Source organism: Podarcis cretensis (genome assembly GCF_951804945.1).
Source record: "Podarcis cretensis genome assembly, chromosome: 11".
Classification (NCBI taxonomy): domain Eukaryota; kingdom Metazoa; phylum Chordata; class Lepidosauria; order Squamata; family Lacertidae; genus Podarcis; species Podarcis cretensis.
Window position 1 is genome coordinate 57,285,035 of NC_137180.1, and position 18,929 is coordinate 57,303,963.

General features: G+C 47.5%; 1 protein-coding gene across 2 annotated transcripts in view; it reads left to right on the top strand.

Moving 5' to 3' along the window:
• The first annotated feature begins 16,438 nt into the window (after window positions 1–16,438).
• ST8SIA5 (ST8 alpha-N-acetyl-neuraminide alpha-2,8-sialyltransferase 5) overlaps window positions 16,439–18,929 on the top strand; it is a 62,404-nt gene continuing 59,913 nt past the window's right edge. Inside the window, exon 1 of one of the 2 annotated variants that reach the window (XM_079995026.1) lies at window positions 16,439–16,919. In XM_079995026.1, coding sequence (XP_079851152.1) covers window positions 16,789–16,919 — 131 coding nt within the window. In that variant the 5' untranslated portion in view covers window positions 16,439–16,788. The remainder of the gene's footprint in view (window positions 16,920–18,929) is intronic. The other variant, XM_079995025.1, reaches the window with a different exon arrangement.

Consider the following 18,929-nt stretch of genomic DNA (forward strand, 5'->3'; position numbering starts at 1 on the left):
TTGCGCTCTGCTGGCTGAGCTACCCCAGCAGAACCACAGGACCTAGCTGTCAACTTTTCCCTTTTCTTGCGAGGAATCCTATTCGGAATAAGGGAATTTCCCTTTAAAAAAGGTAAACGTTGACAGCTATGCCATAGAATTGTAAGAGTTTGGAAGGGACCCTGAGGATGGTCTAGCTCAACCCTGTGCAATGCAGGATCAACTAGATCATGCACAACAGATGGCTAGCCAACCTCAAGGAAGAGGAGTCCACAATCTCCCAAGGGAGACCATTCCACTGTCAAACAGCTGTTACTGTCAGAAAGCTTTTTCCTGTTGCTTAGTCCAAATCTCCTTTCTTGTAACTTGAAGCCACTGGTTTGAATCCTATCCTCCGGAGCAGGAGAAACCAAGCTTGCTCCATCTTCCATGGAACACTGCTTTAGGTATTTGAAGACGGCTATCGTATCTCCTCTTTTCCAGGCTAAACATAACCCAGTGCTTTTTTTCCCTGGGGGTAATCAAGTGTACACTGTACCAGCACCGTTTTTTCTAGAAGAAAAGCCCTGAACATACCCTCTACCGTTCCTTGTAAGGCCCCCCGGTTTCCAGACCTTTAAACATCTTAGTCACCACCCGCTCTGCACATGTTCCAGCTTGTCAATACCCTTCTTACATTGTGGTGCCCAGAACTGGACACAGGACTCCAGGTGGGGTCTTACCAAGGCAGAACAGAGTGGTACCATGACTTCCTTTGATTCGGACGCTATACTTCTGTTGCCAGGCAAAAGCATTCCTCTTCTCCCAGGTCTTGGGCTAATTAAACAATCTATGGTCTTTTAAGAGTTGTTATTTTTTTGGTACGGTTGCATGCCACCCCAACCTCTTGCATGGCACAAGATTCCAGCAATTCCAAGCAATCATTCAGGGTTTGTGTTTCCTTTGGAATGAGGCACAGCGGAGACTTGGGTGTCTTTATGATATATAGTTTATTTACACATATCTACAACCTGAGCCTTTGATGGAGGGGTTCACAGCACTAACAGCCTAAGAGGCTCTTGCTTCACCCATAGCCACAATATTGGCTTCAAACAGAGATCAGGCATTGCTCTCCCCCTCACAGGCTTCAGCCTTCTGCTTCTCCAATTTCTAGCTTTCACACACCCAACTCAGATCTGGCCTAATTTCCACTGATGGATGGGACTCAGAAGGTACTAGGTGACTGTCAGGAATCATTATCATGATTTCATCTAGGACTTGCTTCCTAAAACACACCTCGAAGTGATTTCACAATGCAGTGAAAACATACACGAAACAATTCCATATATAAAACCAAATTCGGATCCCACACAGGTAGAAGCAGGGATGAAAATACCCACTTAAAAGGCTTGTTGAAAGAGTCTTGAACCAGTGGCAAAAAAGACTGTAGAGACTTGCAAAACACTATGCAAAACGGGCACTTGATGGCCCCTATTCATGGGAGGTTTTTGAGATAAGTGTCTGACCCAAGGGCTGGATCCAGTCCCCCCCCCCCTCTGCTGTAGTTGTTGGACATCTGTGGAGAGCAAAAGGAGACTCAAGCTGCATTTACACCATAGATTTAAAGCACCCACCCACCCAATAATTCTGGAAACTGCAGTTTGTGTTCACATCTTCAGAGACGTCAACTAGCCATGATTAGCAACTGGAAGGGAAGGCATCCTTGCTGGAACCTGGATGTTTGATACTTCTTTCCCAGTGACAATTGGGTGCATAATACTCCCCCCCCTTGCAATAACAAAGATGTTGCAGGAATTTATGTATAGGTTGGGGGGAGGTTGCCCCTCCAGCAGATATCATGCACATGCAGCCCACTACCAAAACCAGCATAATCACTTTTGTGACTTTTGTGATTTGTCCCCACAAAACACTTCATCACAGTTTCTTCCTATCTGTTCAAAGGGCCTCAGCTGTACAATACCAAATGTAACAATTCACTGATAAATGTATCTATGTACTGGCTCACAGAGAAAACTTCAGAAATTCATATAGACGTGTGCTCAGCTACTCAGCAGCCCCTCTGCCTGAGTGATAATCCCTGGCATCCTGATACCTGAGTGCCAGACAGGTAGCCATTCCAGAAATAAACCCAGATGAAGACAAAAGGGTGTGATTAACCTGGCTGGGAAACAGGGAAATGTAAGTATATTTTTGTTACACTTGATGGGTGTTTGGTGGGGGGCAAGGAGAACTATGGGGCAGGGTCCAGGATGCTCAGATTACTGCCACCAGACCTCTCCTTTCATGATGTAACCATGATGTATTAGTGATGTAGTTTTTTTGGGGGGGGTGTAACATGGGGATTGTTGTTGTTGTTTAGTTGTTTAGTCGTGTCCGACTCTTCGTGACCCCATGGACCAGAGCACGCCAGGCACTCCTGTCTTCCACTGCCTCCCGCAGTTTGGTCAAACTCATGCTGGTAGCTTCGAGAACACTGTCCAACCATCTCGTCCTCTGTCGTCCCCTTCTCCTTGTGCCCTCCATCTTTCCCAACATCAGGGTTTTTTCCAGGGAGTCTTCTCTTCTCCTGAGGTGGCCAAAGTCTTGGAGCCTCAGCTTCACGATCTGTCCTTCCAGTGAGCACTCAGGGCTGATTTCCTTCAGAATGGATAGGTTTGATCTTGTTGCAATCCATGGGACTCTCAAGAGTCTCCTCCAGCACCATAATTCAAAAGCATCCATTCTTCGGCGATCAGCCTTCTTTATGGTCCAGCTCTCACTTCCATACATAACTACTGGGAAAACCATAGCTTTTACTATACGGACCTTTGTCGGCAAGGTGATGTCTCTGCTTTTTAAGATGCTGTCTAGGTTTGTCATTGCTTTTCTCCCAAGAAGCAGGCCTCTTTTAATTTTGTGACTGCTGTAGACCAAGCCTACTGGCTGCTGTTTTGCTCTGGTATTCCTGGCTGGTGTCCTTGTTTTTTGTCCAAGGGAGCCCTCAGATTTCTCCATTAACAAAGAGGACTAACTTACCCGTGGGCTTCAGGAACACTGCAGCAATTTTAAAAGTCCCATGCATTCATTCTCCATGCGCTGCTTATGGACTGCAGAGGCAAATTCAGAGACAACCTTGCTTTGCGCTTTGAAGCGTTTTCAAAGACGGCTGCGAAGCCAGCAGAGGGCGCACAAGGCACACCCGTCCTTTGATCTTGGAGAGTTTGTTTGCTGTACAGTATTTACATCACTGTCAACAGACCTGATAACTAAAGATGCAGTTGCCAGTCTATCAGTGGATAAGTTCTGCAATGCCTATGCAAAAGCTAAGTGAGTTTTCCAGTCCCGCTGTTAGAGATACAACCCCAGATACTAACTCTGGACCCATAACTACTCCTGAAGTATTATGGGGTGCACACCCATGCCCACCCTCATAAATACATTGTTTCTGTGGTTTTTATTTTACAGTAATGCTATATTTTTGACAGACTTTGATGGCAATCATGCAAAGCTGAGAGGCTTTTCATTTTTATTCTACTGGATCTGACATTTATTCAGACTCCGTGGAAAAGCAAATGATCTATGTGTGTTTTCTATCTGCTGGGGAGCATGGCAACATGATGCTGGACAGTGGGGAGAGAAATAACAACAGGGGGTGATGCCCACAATACTTTCCCCAAACTCTAAAAGTGCCCACAAGTCCCATTAAGTTTGGCAACCCCTTTCACTAACAGAAAACTGGATTCTGTGAGTGCCAGACCTTGGCAAAAATGATACTATCCATGCACAAGTGAGAGGCATGCTCAGGGGAAACCCAAAGGTTTGCTGGTGTACAATTGTGGGGTTTTTTGTTTGTTTGTTACAGAGGGCTTTCTGTGAGGCTCACTAGGTACAACATGTTGATTGTTGGGGTGTGTGGAATGGAGTATCCAGGAAGAGGGCATGGCTGGCTGGCTGGCTGGCTGGCTGGCACCCAAATCAAGAATACAGTGGTACCTTGGTTTAAGAACAGCTTAGTTTATGAACAACTTGGATTAAGAACGCTGCAAACCCGGAAGTAGGTGTTTTGGTCTGTGAACTTTGCCTTGGAATAATAACATGTTCCACTTCCTGTTGAGTGTGTTCCATTTGTAAACTGAGTCCCCCGCTGCTATGGGAAAGCATGCCTTGGTTTAAGAATGCTTTGGTTTAAGAACGGACTTCTGGAACGGATTAAGTTCGTAAACCAAGGTACCACTGTACTCCAAAAGGCAACATTTTGTTGCAGGTTCCAGTCATCACTATCATTTGCTATTGGGAAGCACTGCTGCCTCCAACAAACTATGGATTTCTCCAATCCTCTTTTAAAGTTGGTGGCATCCTAGCTTTTCATGCAGAAAATTGGTAGCTCGGACTTAAGCAAAACATTATTTAACTTGGATCTGCCATAGAATCATAGAGCTGGAAAGCACCCAAGGGTCATCTAGCCCAACCCCTGGAAATGCAAGAATCCCCACTAAAGCATCCATGACAGATGGCCACCCACCCTCTGATTAATGACACAACTCAGATTTCCCCCCGTAAATAACAAACAAAAAAGAGAGCTTTGACTGGTGCCTTCTCTCCAGCCTCTCCATGGTTCGCTTGCATACTGAATCAGCACAAGGGTTCCTTTATTCCAGATCACAGCAGCCCTGTTCTAACATATTTTTTAATTAACATTCCGTGCAGGAATGCACTTTATTTCTTGTAAACAACTATACAACAAGAAGACCCAGAGTGACTAGCACTGGCCGTAGCTTTTCAGTTGCTGCTCAGGCAGCTGGCAGCTGTTCGTCTCCTCCTTCTGTTGGCCTTGTAGGAATACATGCTTCCAGACAGGGAAACGATCCACTGGATAACATGGCTGCATTTGTTCATCAACCATCAGACGTGCCTTTGGCCCCATCCCCACTATACGTTTAAAGCACTATGATCCCAATTTAAATGTTCGAAATCAATAGGCAGGGAGTTCCGGAGTGTAGGTGCTGCCATGATGAAATATCCATTTGGTACAAGGGCAGAACAGATGTTATGTGGCTCTTTAATAGTGCCAGTGCGGCAGATCTAAGCAAAACAGAATGACAGAGACCCTAAGCTGTGAACAAGTCTATCATGCTACGCTAGGGCTGGCACATCAGGAGAATCCCAGACCCTAAGATTTCAGGTCCCAAATCAGAGACCTAGGGGTGACCCCTGGTGATATCACAGAATTGACAGATGGCCATCCAACCTCTGATACCACATAACACCGGTCTTGAAAGACCTACACTAGCTCCCAGTATGTTTATGAGCACAATTCAAAGTGTTGGTGCTGACCTTTAAAGCCCTAAACGGCCTCGGTCCAGTATACCTGAAGGAGCGTCTCCACCCCCATCGTTCTGCCCGGACACTGAGGTCCAGCTCCAAAGGCCTTCTGGCGGTTCCCTCACTGTGAGAAGCCAAGTTACAGGGAAGCAGGCAGAGGGCCTTCTCGGTAGTGGCACCCACCCTGTGGAACGCCCTCCCACCAGTTGTCAAAGAGAAAAATAACTACCAGACTTTTAGAAGACATCTGAAGGCAGCCCTGTTTAGGGAAGCTTTTAATGTTTAACAGACTATTGTACAGTGGTACCTCGGGTTAAGTACTTAATTTGTTCTGGAGGTCCGTTCTTAACCTGAAACTGTTCTTAACCTGAAGCACCACTTTAGCTAATGGGGCCTCCTGCTGAAGCCGCGCTGCCGGAGCACGATTTCTGTTCTTATCCTGAAGCAAAGTTCTTAACCTGAGGTACTATTTAGGGGTAAGCAGAGTCTGTAACCTGAAGCGCATGCAAACTGAAGTGTATGTAACCTGAGGTACCACTGTATTTTAATATTCTGTTGGGAGCCGCCCAGAGTGGCTGGGGAAACCCAGCCAGATGGGCAGGGTATAAATAAATAAATAAATAAATAAGAACAGCTCTTACTGTCAGAAAGTTCTTCCTGATGTTGAGTCGGAATCTCCTTTCTCATAACTTCAAGCCACTGGTTCAGGTCCTACCCTGTGAAACAGGAGAAAACAAGTTTGCTCCATTTCCCAGATATTTGAAGATGGCTATCATATCTCCTCTCTTTTTTTTCTTTTTTAAAAAAATATTTATTAAAGTTTCAACAATGTTACAAAAATGAAAAAGAAAAAAAATTAAAAAATACAAAGTACAGAAGAATAGAAACAATTAAAAACATTTCGATCTTTCCATGTCTTGTCTTTCATTTACTTGTTTCCCTGACCTCCTCACACACCCCTTTTTTGTATTCTAATTCATTTAGCAATTTCAGCAAATCCTTTCCATTTTTGCTTTTATCTTAAAAATTTATCTTAATATATTGTAACTTTACATTCTCACCTATTCATAATCCAATTTTACCTAATTCTATAACATTACTGCTAAAACCACATAACTTCATTCCCGCATCCTTCTAACATTCCTTAATTTTATAGTGTTTCTGTAAATAGTCTTTAAATTTCTTCCAATCTTCTTCTACCGACTCTTCTCCCTGGTCCCGGATTCTGCCAGTCATTTCCGCCAGTTCCATGTACTCCATCACCTTCATCTGCCATTCTTCCCGGGTGGGTAGATCTTGTGTCTTCTATCATATCTCCTCTCAGTCTCCACTTCTCCATGCTAAACACACCCAGCTCCCTCAACTGTTCCTCATAAGGCTTGGTTTCCAGACTTCTGATCATCTTAGTCGCCCTCCTCTGCACCTGTTGCAGTTTATAAATACACTCCTTAAATTGTGGTGCCCAGAACTGGACGCAGTATTCCAGTTGTGGTCTGATCAAGGCAGAGCAGAGTGGTACCATGTCATGTCATGGGGTCAACCCTGGTGATTCTTCCTCTGCACTCCCTCTCATCGCTGAGCCTTGGAGATGGAAATCAGTTGGAAGCAAGGGGGGAGAACAGACTCCCCCCAGAGAATCTATGCAATGATTTGCACCCGACTCCTGCTGGGCTGAAGTTTGCAAGATGCGCACATAGTTCTCTCTCTCCCCCTTTTTTTAATGCACTCTCATCCACCTGGAGATTCAAGCCCTCACTGGAGGGGACAGGGCAAACCTTGAAATTTCAGGTCAGCCCTGGAGGTCTATGTGCTAAGCTTCCTTTGGTTGCAATTCCCCTGTTTCCTCATAGCCTACAATTCCTAGGGTCTCTTTCCAGATAGAATATATAGAAAAATTATGTGCCGATACCAGGTGCAAGGAAGGGAACATGCTAAAGTCTGCAGGGCTTGGGCTGATTTTTCCTCCAGGAACTCTTGTTAATTTGAAACACAAACAGTGCAATACATTTTCTTAATTAGGAACTAGCAATTAGCACTGGAGGAAATGGAGCCTTAATTGAGTTTTTGCCTGTGAAACTTTTAATAGGCTCTTAAAATGTGACACCTAGAAACTTTAATTTCCATTTTGGGCAGTAAATAGAGGTTACTCCTATTTTAGGCACCACCAGCAACTCATTAACAAAAGGGAGTGTGTTTCTGCGCTCCAGAAGCTGTGTCAGTGCAAAGTCATACCTTTGGCCTAGAAATGATATTCCTTTAAAGAAATGGCTTTTTTTGTTTGGGATGGAGGTAATGCAACCATACCGTGGGAATACCGTATTTTTTGCTCTATAAGACTCACTTTTTCACTCCTAAAAAGTAAGGGGAAATGTGTGTGCGTCTTATGGAGTGAATGCAGGCTGCACAGCTATCCCAGAAGCCAGAACAGCAAGAGGGATTGCTGCTTTCACTGCGCAGCGATCCCTCTTGCTGTTCTGGCTTCTGAGATTCAGAACATTTTTTTTCTTGTTTTCCTCCTCCAAAAACTAGGTGCGTCTTGTGGTCTGGTGCGTCTTATAGAGCAAAAAATATGGTATATTGTTACAAGTTTAGGTTGGTCATTCTGGATGATGCCTTGAGTTCCTGTTCTAGTTCTGCTGCTGCAAGCAATCTTTCCTTCAGCACAGGGATCAAGCAGTCTGCATATTTTACAAAGTGCTCCCAAAGTGATCAGCAGTTTTACAGGTCACAAAATCTTGCTTCACCAGCCTATTTGGTACATTTGTTTTATGTTTATTGAACACTCAGGCTGGGGGAGCGGAAGGGGAATGCCTGCCTGGCAAAATTCCACTGGAAGCTGGCACCTCCTGGTTCAATAAGTGCAAATTATCAGACCTTCCGCTTCTGTTAAACTGCAGATGCAAGAGGGAAGTTTTTATTCTGCAGCAAATGGCACATTGCTTATGAAGCAATCACTTCTGAGAGGAGCTGGTGAGCCTGGCCACTGTAGAAGCCTGTACAAGTTGAAAGTCACAATTTTGGGCACCCAGATGTTGGGGGAACTTTTGCACTTGTATCATTGTTCCCAGAACTGTATTGACATCCTTTGACTCAGGGATTGGCAACCTAAGGCCCATGGGCCACAAGCGGCCCATGGAGGTCATTTAACCAGCCCATGGACCCCCACCGCCTACTCAGTCAGCTCCTGTGCATGCAGCAGAGTGGGGACCGCCTTCCGCAACGCTGGCTGGCTTCCCATTGGCTGCAGGAAGCTTCTGCAGCCAATGGGAAGCTCCACACGCCTCCTGAGAGCGAGTGTGGTGTAGCGGTTAAGAGCAGTAGACTCGTAATCTGGGGAACCGGGTTCGCTTCTCCGCTCCTCCACATGCAGCTGCTGGGTGACCTTGGGCTAGTCACACTTCTCTGAAGTCTCTCAGCCCCACTCACCTCACAGAGTGTTTGTTGTGGGGGAGGAAGGGAAAGGAGAAGGTTAGCCATTTTGAGACTCCTTTGAGTAGTGATAAAGCTGGATATCAAATCCAAACTTTTCTTCTTCTTCTTCCTCCGCGTTTCCACATATGAGTGCATGTGCACATGCACACTCCGGCCCACCGCGGTGTCTGCAGGACTGTGAACCTCTGCAGGACTGTGACCTCTGCTTTTACTTAACCGCAAGAGCACCAGTCCTTTCAGTCATGCAGAATTTTCCCACCACGCAGAACGGAAGGCTGTATTTTTCTCTCTTTTACACTGGTACCTCGCGTTACATATGCTTCAGGTTACAGACTCCACTAACCACAAATAGTACCTTGGGTTAAGAACCTTGCTTCAGGATGAGAACAGAAATGTGCTCCGGTGGCGCAGCGGCAGCAGGAGGCCCCATTAGCTAAAGTGGTGCTTCAGGTTAAGAACAGTTTCAGGTTAAGAACGGACCTCCGGAACGAATTAAGTACTTAACCCGAGGTACCACTGTATAGCAAGAAAATGTTGTCAGAACAGCGGCTTGAAAGAAACCCCCCGAGGGCACATCTGACACCAGGAGCAACAACATGTGAGAGGGAGGGACAGTACTGTTCTGACACCTCAGATGGGATGCTGTATCCTTTATATGTTGACCACACTTCACCATGACCAAGAGACAGGTGGGGCTGTACACATCGTTATGCACTATTCACATCTCGAGTGGTGAGTGGCTCTGGGGGTTCCAAGCGTTCGGTTTCCATGGAATGAAGGTTAGCAGAGACTGCTATGTCTTTAGGGCATTTGGTTCTTCTTTTTTTAGGGTGTTTTTTTAAACTGTTTTATTAAATTTGCTTAGTAACAGAACGTTATTATATATATTCTATAAAGCAAAGAATACAAAACAAAATTCATTCATACTACAATGCATAACTACATAACATTAATATATATGGTTTCTGAAAAAAGGCTTACATAACAAAATCAATTCAAAATACCATCCGGTTTACTCCCCCCCCACTCCAGCCCTCCCCCTCCCTGGTCAGGCCTTCGTTCTTCATATCTTTATCCATGTACACAGTCTGTTCATTCGAGCTTGTATATTAGGGTTGGCTTCCCCTCTTTCTATCCAGTTCCTGTAAAATGCCCATTTATTTGTGATTCTTTGGCATTTATTTTCCCCTTTGGTTCTATTTACACATAAACGCAACCTGGGCAGAGGATGGAGGGGCTCACGGCATTAACACCCCAACTGATCTTGCTTCGGCACTGAATGGATTTTATTATTCCAGTCACAGACCAGTTCCAGCCCACATACAATATCAAGGAAGTCATAAAACACGATAGGGATACATTTGGATTTGCAATTAGGTATAACAGGGACAATACAGATATAGCAACAGTTAACAAATATATAAATTAAAACTTAGTCACTAACATATAACCTAAAATTATTATTTAAGGCCTTAATCATTATGATAGCACAGCTGGTTCCCTAAGTTTTATGGCAATCGCACAGAATTTGGCTACGCCACGTGACCCGGAAGTGTCTCCGGACAGCGCTGGCCCCTGGCCTCTTAAGTGAGATGGGCGCACAACCCCAGAGTCTGTCAAGACTGGCCCTTACAGGCAGGGGTACCTTTACCTTTTAATGTGATCTCAGAATCCTTGTCCTCTACCAGGGATTTTAGACAAGTTCGGATTCATTTGGAGATTTTTGCATAGCAGGGGTAATAAATACTGAGCGTATATCCCCATAGAAACAACAGCATAACAAAGCATGAAGAGACAGTTTCTACCTCCATCAAGCCACAGGAGCAGACTCGTTCCACGTATGGTTTACCCTCGAATCTGCCCTTCAATAAGGCAGATGGCAGCACGTTGAATCTAGCGAGGGTAAATGACCGTCTGTACATAGGTATTTTTAATTTTGACAAATAATTTGCTGCGGTAAATCCTCTCCCATTATCTTTTATTGCTGGGTGTTTATTGCTTTGGCACTGGTCACAGCTTGGGATCCAGCACATGTCAAGCATGTCTCTTGTGTCTCCAGCTTCCAAGCTGCTTCCTGCTCAGAGCTCTCTCACACAGCTCTGCCTGTTGTTCTCTCACCTCGCAGCTGGGTGAGGAGGGGGAGATGAAAGGCCCATTAGCCCTGAGGACACCAACACTTACGTTGTAGCTCTTGCAACCTAGCTTATTCTTTTGAGATGCTGATGAGGGTACTTAAGTGGCCAGCTAAGGCTTTTGTCTTACAAAGAGGCTTGGCTGTCTAATCCTGCAAAGGGTCACCTCCAGGATTGATTATTGTAACTCACTCTACGTGGGGCTGCCCTTGAAGCTGACCCAGAAACTCGAGTGGGTGCAGAATGCCTTACGGGGTCTTCGCCGCGGGATCACATTCACCCAGTGCTATACCAGCTGCACTGGCTCCTGGTGGAGTACAGGATCAGGTTCAAGGTGCTGCTTTTAACCTTTAAAGCCCTATACGGCCTAGGACCCTCGTACCTGTGGGACCGCCTCTCATAGTATACCCCACAGAGCACCTTACGGTCTGAAAATAATAACATCATGGAGATCCTGGGCCACAGGGAGGTTAGGCTGGCCTCGCTCTGCCACATGAGATCAGGGCCCTGCCGGATTTGACATCTTTCCGCAAGGCCTGCAAGATGGAGTTGTTCCTCCGGGCCTTTGGTCAGGGCTCAGCCTGACCCCCCTTCTCTTTTTGTATAAGAACTAGTATGAAAGAGGCCTCCCGGGATATTCACAGACCCATATAAGAACAGCCTAAACAGTTGGGTCTGATGAGCATTAACTGTTCCCAGCCCTAATCCTGCGGAAAGCCATCTAATAAGTTTTTAATTTGATCCTGACTTGTTTTTAGGAGGCAATTTAATTATTGTTTGATTTTATACCAATGTTATATATTTGATGTTAGCCGCCCTGAGCCCGGTTTTGGCTGGGATACAAATAAAAGTTGTTGATGATGATGATGATGATGATGATTATTACAGTGGTGCCTCGCAAGACGAAATTAATCTGTTCCGCGAGTCTCTTCGTCTTGCGGTTTTTTCGTCTTGCGAAGCACGGCTATTAGCGGCTTAGCAGCTATTAACGGCTTAGCGGCTATTAACGGCTTAGCGGCTATTAACGGCTTAGCGGCTTTAAGAAAAAGGAAAGAAACTCGCAAGACGTTTCATCTTGCGAAGCAAGCCCATAGGGAAATTTGTCTTGCGAAGCACCTCAAAAAACGGAAAACTCTTTCATCTAGCGAGTTTTTTGTCTTGTGAGGCATTCGTCTTGCGGGGCACCACTGTATTATTATTATTATTATTATTATTATTCCTTGGTTAGACTTTAACCTTTACTGGGTTCAGGACTTCAAGAACTCAAAGGGTCGCAGGGCATCATCCAGACTGACTCCCCAGCCCATAACAATACTCTTATTGGAAGTGCTGAGAGCATACGGAGGCACACTTTCTGCCCTGTTCCTCGGCCCGCTATCTTCCCTGTCTTCCTGCCTCTGCTATGACCAGCAATGACCCTATTTTTGCCCAGTAGCAAGCAACTGAGGAGGAAACTGAAAATCTGTCTCCCACTTTCTCTTCTCAGGTTCTCTTTCCTGCTTGCTTCTGGAGCGGAACGCCCACCCACAGACCTCTTAGCAAGTGCAAATTGTGAGATATACGCTCTAATGGAATTTAGGTGGCGCTGTGGGTTAAAGCCTCAGTGCCTAGGGCTTGCCGATTGAAAGGTCGGCGGTTCGAATCCCTGCGGCGGGGTGCGCTCCCGCTGCTCGGTCCCAGCGCCTGCCAACCTAGCAGTTCGAAAGCACCTCCGGGTGCAAGTAGATAAATAGGGACCGCTTACCAGCGGGAAGGTAAACGGCGTTTCCGTGTGCGGCTCTGGCTTGCCAGAGCAGCGATGTCACGCTGGCCACGTGACCCGGAAGTGTCTCTGGACAGCGCTGGCCCCTGGCCTCTTAAGTGAGATGGGCGCACAACCCCAGAGTCTGCCAAGACTGGCCCGTACGGGCAGGGGTACCTTTACCTTTACCTTGATTGAAAGAAGCATTTAATCCTTCAGCATTATGCTTTCAAATAAAACAAGTTTTTTCTTGTGTGGAAAAGCCCTCTGGGTTGCATACTATTCTGTGCTTCGTTCCCTCACAGCAGTTCCCTCAGGATCATGTGTCCTTGTCAAATATATTTCCAGATCCCTGCCTGGCGGTACAGCAGTGCATCCCATAGGCTAGAATCTGACCCTGTGGCTTTGCATCTCGGATAGTGAGCTGCTGGGATGAGGCAATGGCTAAGAGAGCTTTGGCTGGAAGCAGGAAGGGGCAGATCTGTTCATTTCACTGCCTCATCCTCCCAGTCTGAATTTCCAGTCCTCGCCTTTCTGCTGATTCTTCATTATTTAAAAAACCCATGTGCAGTGAATCCCTGCTTCTGCGTTTCTTCACTAGCAAATGCTGCACTGGTTGAATTTCTGCCTATCATGCAGCTCATAAAGGCACAGAACTTATTTCATGACACAAGCTGGTCTTGGTATTGCTGCTTCTTATGGACCTTATGCCGTCAAAAAAATAAGGAGCAACAACTGCTTCCTCCAAAGTTGTTGGGGACGATGACAGATAATGAGTGATTTCAATGCTTTTGAATATTTGTTGATCTTTTAACAGCTTTGATTTCCAAAAAAGCTCAACAACTTTGGCCGGCCTGCACCCCCATGCTGTGCGGTATACATAAAAATGGCTAAAACTGATGGGGAAAATATATCTACCACATAAAACACATGACGGCAAAGGTGGTGCCATAAAATTAAACACAGACATCTTTCTTCTGTGAGGTGTCTGCATTTTCTCCTTTGCAGAAATTCTAATTCTATTCCTTTGTATGCTTCGTTTTTCTTTGTGATTGTTTAAGGCGTATATACATAAATTAAGTTTTTAATGCCAGTCTTAAAAACCCAGAAAAAAGTCTCTTAAGCCTTTATTTATTAAATACAAGTTAAACAATGATGGTTAAATAAGAAATAACCAAAATAGGCTGCAGTTCTGCACCCACTTACCTGGAAGTAAGCACACTGAACTCAGTGGGACTTCCTTTTGAGCAGTGATGAATAGTGTGTTCTGATCATACCTTTAAAATCCGCCCTGCATTCCATGCTGGTGCGGAGCCAGGAAGGCTGCAGTCCTAAATCACACTTACCTGGGAGTAAGCCCTACTGAATACAATGGGACTTATTTCTCAATAGGCATGGTTAGGATTGTGCTGTAAACTGCTTGCCTATGAGGACCTGGTGCCTTGCTTTGTCTACTGAGCATCATAGGTTCATTCCGTGGCATCTTTCCAGCTTCAAAGCATCTCATGTAGGTAAGCTGCAGAAGGAACTCTACCTGAGATCTGGTAAGGGAGGAGGAGAGAGGTTGCCAGCCAGAGTGGTCAGCACAAAGGACCAGTGCTTTGCCCACTCTAAGACAGCATGTTCATCCCTAACTCAGGAAGACTTTAGGGACGTAACGTGACGGTCACTCCTGAATAAAAGGTAAAGGGACCCCTGACCATTAGGTCCAGTCGTGACAGACTCTGGGGTTGCGGCGCTCATCTCGCTTTATTGGCCGAGGGAGCCGGCGTACAGCTTCCGGGTCATGTGGCCAGCATGACTAAGCCACTTCTGGCGAACCAGAGCAGCGCACGGAAACGTCGTTTACTTTCCCGCCGGAGAGGTACCTATTTATCTACTTGCACTTTGACATGCTTTCGAACTGCTAGGTTGGCAGGAGCAGGGACCAAGAAATGGGAGCTCACCCTGTCGCAGGGATTCGAACCGCTGACCTTCTGATCAGCAAGTCCTAGGCTCTGTGGTTTAATCCACAGCGCCACCAGCATCACTCCTGAATGTTGTTGTTTAGTCGTTTAGTCGTGTCCGACTCTTCATGACCCCATGGACCACAGCATGCCAGGCACTCCTGTCTTCCGCTGCCTCCCGCAGTTTGGTCAAACACTCACTGCCTTGCCGTGGCAAAGGGGCTTGAATAACTCAGAGAAGCTATGAGCTATGCCTTGCAGGGCCACCCAATATGGACAGGTCATAGTGGAGAATTTTGACCAAATGTGATCCACCTGGAGCAGGAACTGGCAAGCCACTCCAGTATCCCTGCCAAGAAAACTCCATGGACGAAGAGAACAGGCATTCCTGAATAGCCAGATACAAATTAATGCCAGTGTAGTATGGCGGTTACAGTGTCTGGAAGGCATTTGGAAGGCCAGGGGTTGATTCCCCACTCAGCCATGAAACTCACAGGGTGACCTTGGCAGTGCCACTGCCTCTTGACCTAACCTACCTTACAGGGTTGTTGTGATGATAAAAATGAGGGAGTACCATGGACACCAACTTGAGCTCCTTCAATGGAAATGCAATATAGAAATGTAAGAGATAATACTATTTGCTTGCAAGAGCCACAAGCTTGTGGAGACTAAAGTTGCCTTCATCAGACCCAGGGTATGTTAAGAATTTTGCAGCAACGGACTGCAGGGGGGGTGGGGGGGCGGTGTTCCTGCATTGCAGGGGGCTGGCCTAGATGATCTTCAGGATCCCTTCCAACTCTGCAATCCTATCGTTCTATGACCACCAGAGACTCGTGCAGTTTGCCTTACCCATCCTAAGGGCTATGGGGAGTCAGGAAGGCATTGCTGTATATCTCCTACAATTACCTTAGCCCCATCACCGGCCGATGGATCCCGATCGACCTTCTTGCCCTGACAAAACAGGCACACGCAGCTTTTGGAACGAGCCGCCTCTCCTACCGCGACAAGTTTGCGGCATGGGGAGCGGGTTCCTCCTCACAGCTGAGACGTGCTAACCGTTCAGGCAGGAGGGCTGCAGAGAGAGGGGTGTGTGTGCCCCCTCTTTCTTTGCAAGCATCTCGCTACAGGGCACCTGGAGGTCGCAGAGGCAGAAAATCAGGTCAGAGACAAAAGGCACACTTGTCTTCTCAAGGACAGTTTCTTCCAAGCACGCTTTCGGGTCTGCCTGAAGTCCCTGGCCTGCGGCGGCCGTCCACATGGCTCCACCAGCTGCAGGCGGGAAGGCGCCGAGCGCGCGCGATCTCCGTGCCCTTGAAGAGATGCGCAACGACCTTGCCTGGGCTTGGTAGGGGAGGCTGGACGGGGCGCGAGGAGAGCAACTCCAGCCGAGAGCAGGCGTTGCACATAAATGCTCCAGAACTAGCCCCCCTCCAACCTACCGCTTGCTTTGGACACTCACAAACCCGACAGCCCTCTCCACCGCAAACGCAGCTCGGCCGCGACGCGCTAGTCCCTGCCTCCGCGCTTCGCTCCCTCCCCGGGTCGTTTGCTTGGAGAGCTGTCCAAGCGCCGTCGTGACCCTCCCGGCGCTCAAACCTAGCCCTGGCCGAACACGTCCCCTTCTCCTTCCTCTTCCTCGCCGGAGCCTATGTGCCAGACGCCCACATGGAGATCTCCATGCGCGCCCGCACCACAGCAGCACCTAACCAAAGCGCAGCGTTTTGGAGAGGCCAGCCAGCCCGCTGCAGGAGTGTCGCCTTTCGCTTGGAACCCTCTCTCGATTTGCTCGGCTTCCTCTCTGCCCGCCCCCTCCCCGAAAGAAGACCGGGGCAGGCCCCTCGTTGAGTAGAAAGGGGGGTTTTGGGGGGGCTTTTATTCCCCGCCCCGCAGGAGGCGGAGGAGCAGCAGCGCCGCCTTCCTTTGCGCGCCGGGGGCCTCCTCCTCTGGCGCAGCGCGGGCGGCGGAGGCGCCGAGCAGGCGAGCCGGAGGGCGCTGCTTTGCAGAAGCGAGAAGCCGCCGAGACGCTCTCCCGCGCCGGGGAAGAACTTTCCGCCTGGCCGCCGCCTCTCTCCCTCCGGCGGGGGGCGGCGATGCGGGGCCGCCGTGCCCTTGAATGGCGCGCCTCCGCCTCCTGCTCCTCCTCCTCTGCTTCTCTCCTTTGCCCCAGCCGCGCCTGAGCGGGGCTTGAGGAGGATGCGGCTCCTTCTGCGAGCGAGACCTTGACGGAGCTCGGCTTCCCGGCCCCCTTTCCGCCAGCATGGGCTACACGGACCCCACTTCCAGCCGGGATCTGCTGGGGAACCGAACTTTGCTCTTCATCTTCATCTGCGCCTTCGCCGTCGTCACTCTCCTGCAGCAGATCCTGTACGGGAGAAACTATCTCAAGAGGTACGAGAGGAGTTTTCTCCGCTTTTCTTTTGGGGAGGGAGGGAGAGATCCTGGGGATAAACGAATTGCGCGCGGGCGGGGGTCGCAGATTTATTTATTTTTAACCCTCCTGAAAGTACGCAAAAGAGGCTTCTGGGATCTTCGGAACCAACCGTGCAAACAACCTAGCGCGCTCTTCCCAAGGAGTGAGTTGAGCAGGACTTTACTCCCGAGTAAAAACGTGAGCGGGATCGTGCCGTATATCTTGCCCGTCACCCTCTATATCCCGTAACTTAGGCAAAAACGGGCGCAGGTCTGGGCTGCGGAGCTTGCAATCCTCTTCACAGGATTGAACCCAGCGGGACTGAGGAAGCGCAGGATTGGACCGGGCTGCCTTTGGGTTTGGGCTTGTGGCTGCACCAGCCCACTTGCACCAGGTCCGGAGCAGTGCTGGTTCCTTAGCCTGGACGCGTGTTGGTGACTGGTGGTGGTTGTGTGTGTTGTAACGCAGTGAGGCCAAATGGCAAAGACATGCAAGAGTTCAAGCTCTGTGCAGTGCTGTATGGGCAGATAGCCACAGATGTTTCAGAAGCAGGCACTGTGTGTGCCTGGATGGATATAAACACATTTCCTGGTTTACTCTCGCTGTAAGAACTCCCTGCAGCCATTCTTTACCTTGTAAGGCCTTGCTCAGTTTGGGCTAGAGGGCTGTTGGGAAATAAAACTTCTGCCTTTGGAGTAATAACTACAAAGTGTACAAAATGCAGCTGTACGGGGGTACAAGATGCTAGGCTCTTAAATTAGTGTAGGGGCAGCTTAAACCACCTTGATGCACACTTTGGAGTCCTGCCACTCTGTTTTGGTTGGAGAGCTGAGCAGATGCCCTGTGCCCTCCCTGGCAGCCTTTGCCAGCCTGGTGGTGCCCTGCAGATTTTTGGGGCTGGAGCTAATGGGAATTCAAAACTCACTGCGTTACAAAGGCTGCCTTAAGCCCGCTCTTCCCATCCCACTAATCCAGCACACTTGGACTATGTGGAAACAAAAAATGCAGTTTTCTCTCTCTCTCTGTGTGTGTACTATATATATATGTATGTGTGTGTGTGTGTGTCTCTGTGTGTGTACACCATATTTCTTGCTCTATAAGACTCACTTTTTCCCTCCTAAAAAGTAAGGGGAAATGTGTGTGCATCTTATGGAGTGAATGCAGGCTGCGCAGCTATCCCTCTTGTTGTTCTGGCTTCTGAGATTCAGAATATATTTTTATTGTTTTCCTCCTCCGAAAACTAGGTGCTTCTTATGGTCTGGTGTGTCTTATAGAGCGAAAAATACGGTATATGTGTGTGTGTGTGTGTGTGTGTGTATATATATATATATATGGTGTATATGTATATATATGATCTAATTTGGCATTATATATATTTCTACAGCATAGATATTCCAAGCTTAACTGTGTCTTGAGGGCTGCAGAACAGCCTTGTTTTATCAGAATGATCTCAACCTGAGAAATTGCAAAGTTTGCTGCCTTGTTTCATATGCAGAGAATACACCCCATCTTTTCATCTCCTGGTGAAATGCTGTCACCCATTTCTTGCCCATACAGGTGTGTTTCTGTTTTGGGTCCTTTACTACCACTACCATTACTTCTTCTTATTATTAGATCTTATCTTTCCTCCAAAGAGCTCAAGGTAATTCTCTCCTCCCCCAGCCACATTTTATCCACACAACAACCCTGTGAGGTAGGTTAGGCTGAGAAATAGTAATTGGCGCAAGGTCACCCAGTGAGCTTACTGGCTGAGTGGGTATTTGAATTCTGGCCTCCCAGGTCCTAGCCTAACTCTCTAACCACTACACAACACTGGCTGTTCCATTTTCCCATTGTCTGTTCCATCACATGGAGTCTTTGCCAAAATGATGCTCTGTACATAAACATATTTTCTCATATGAAATGCATGCATTGCACGCTTCTTCCAGAACAAGTAGCAAAAGTGCCTTCCTTCCTTCTTTCATGGAACTGAACCCCATTTGAACAGG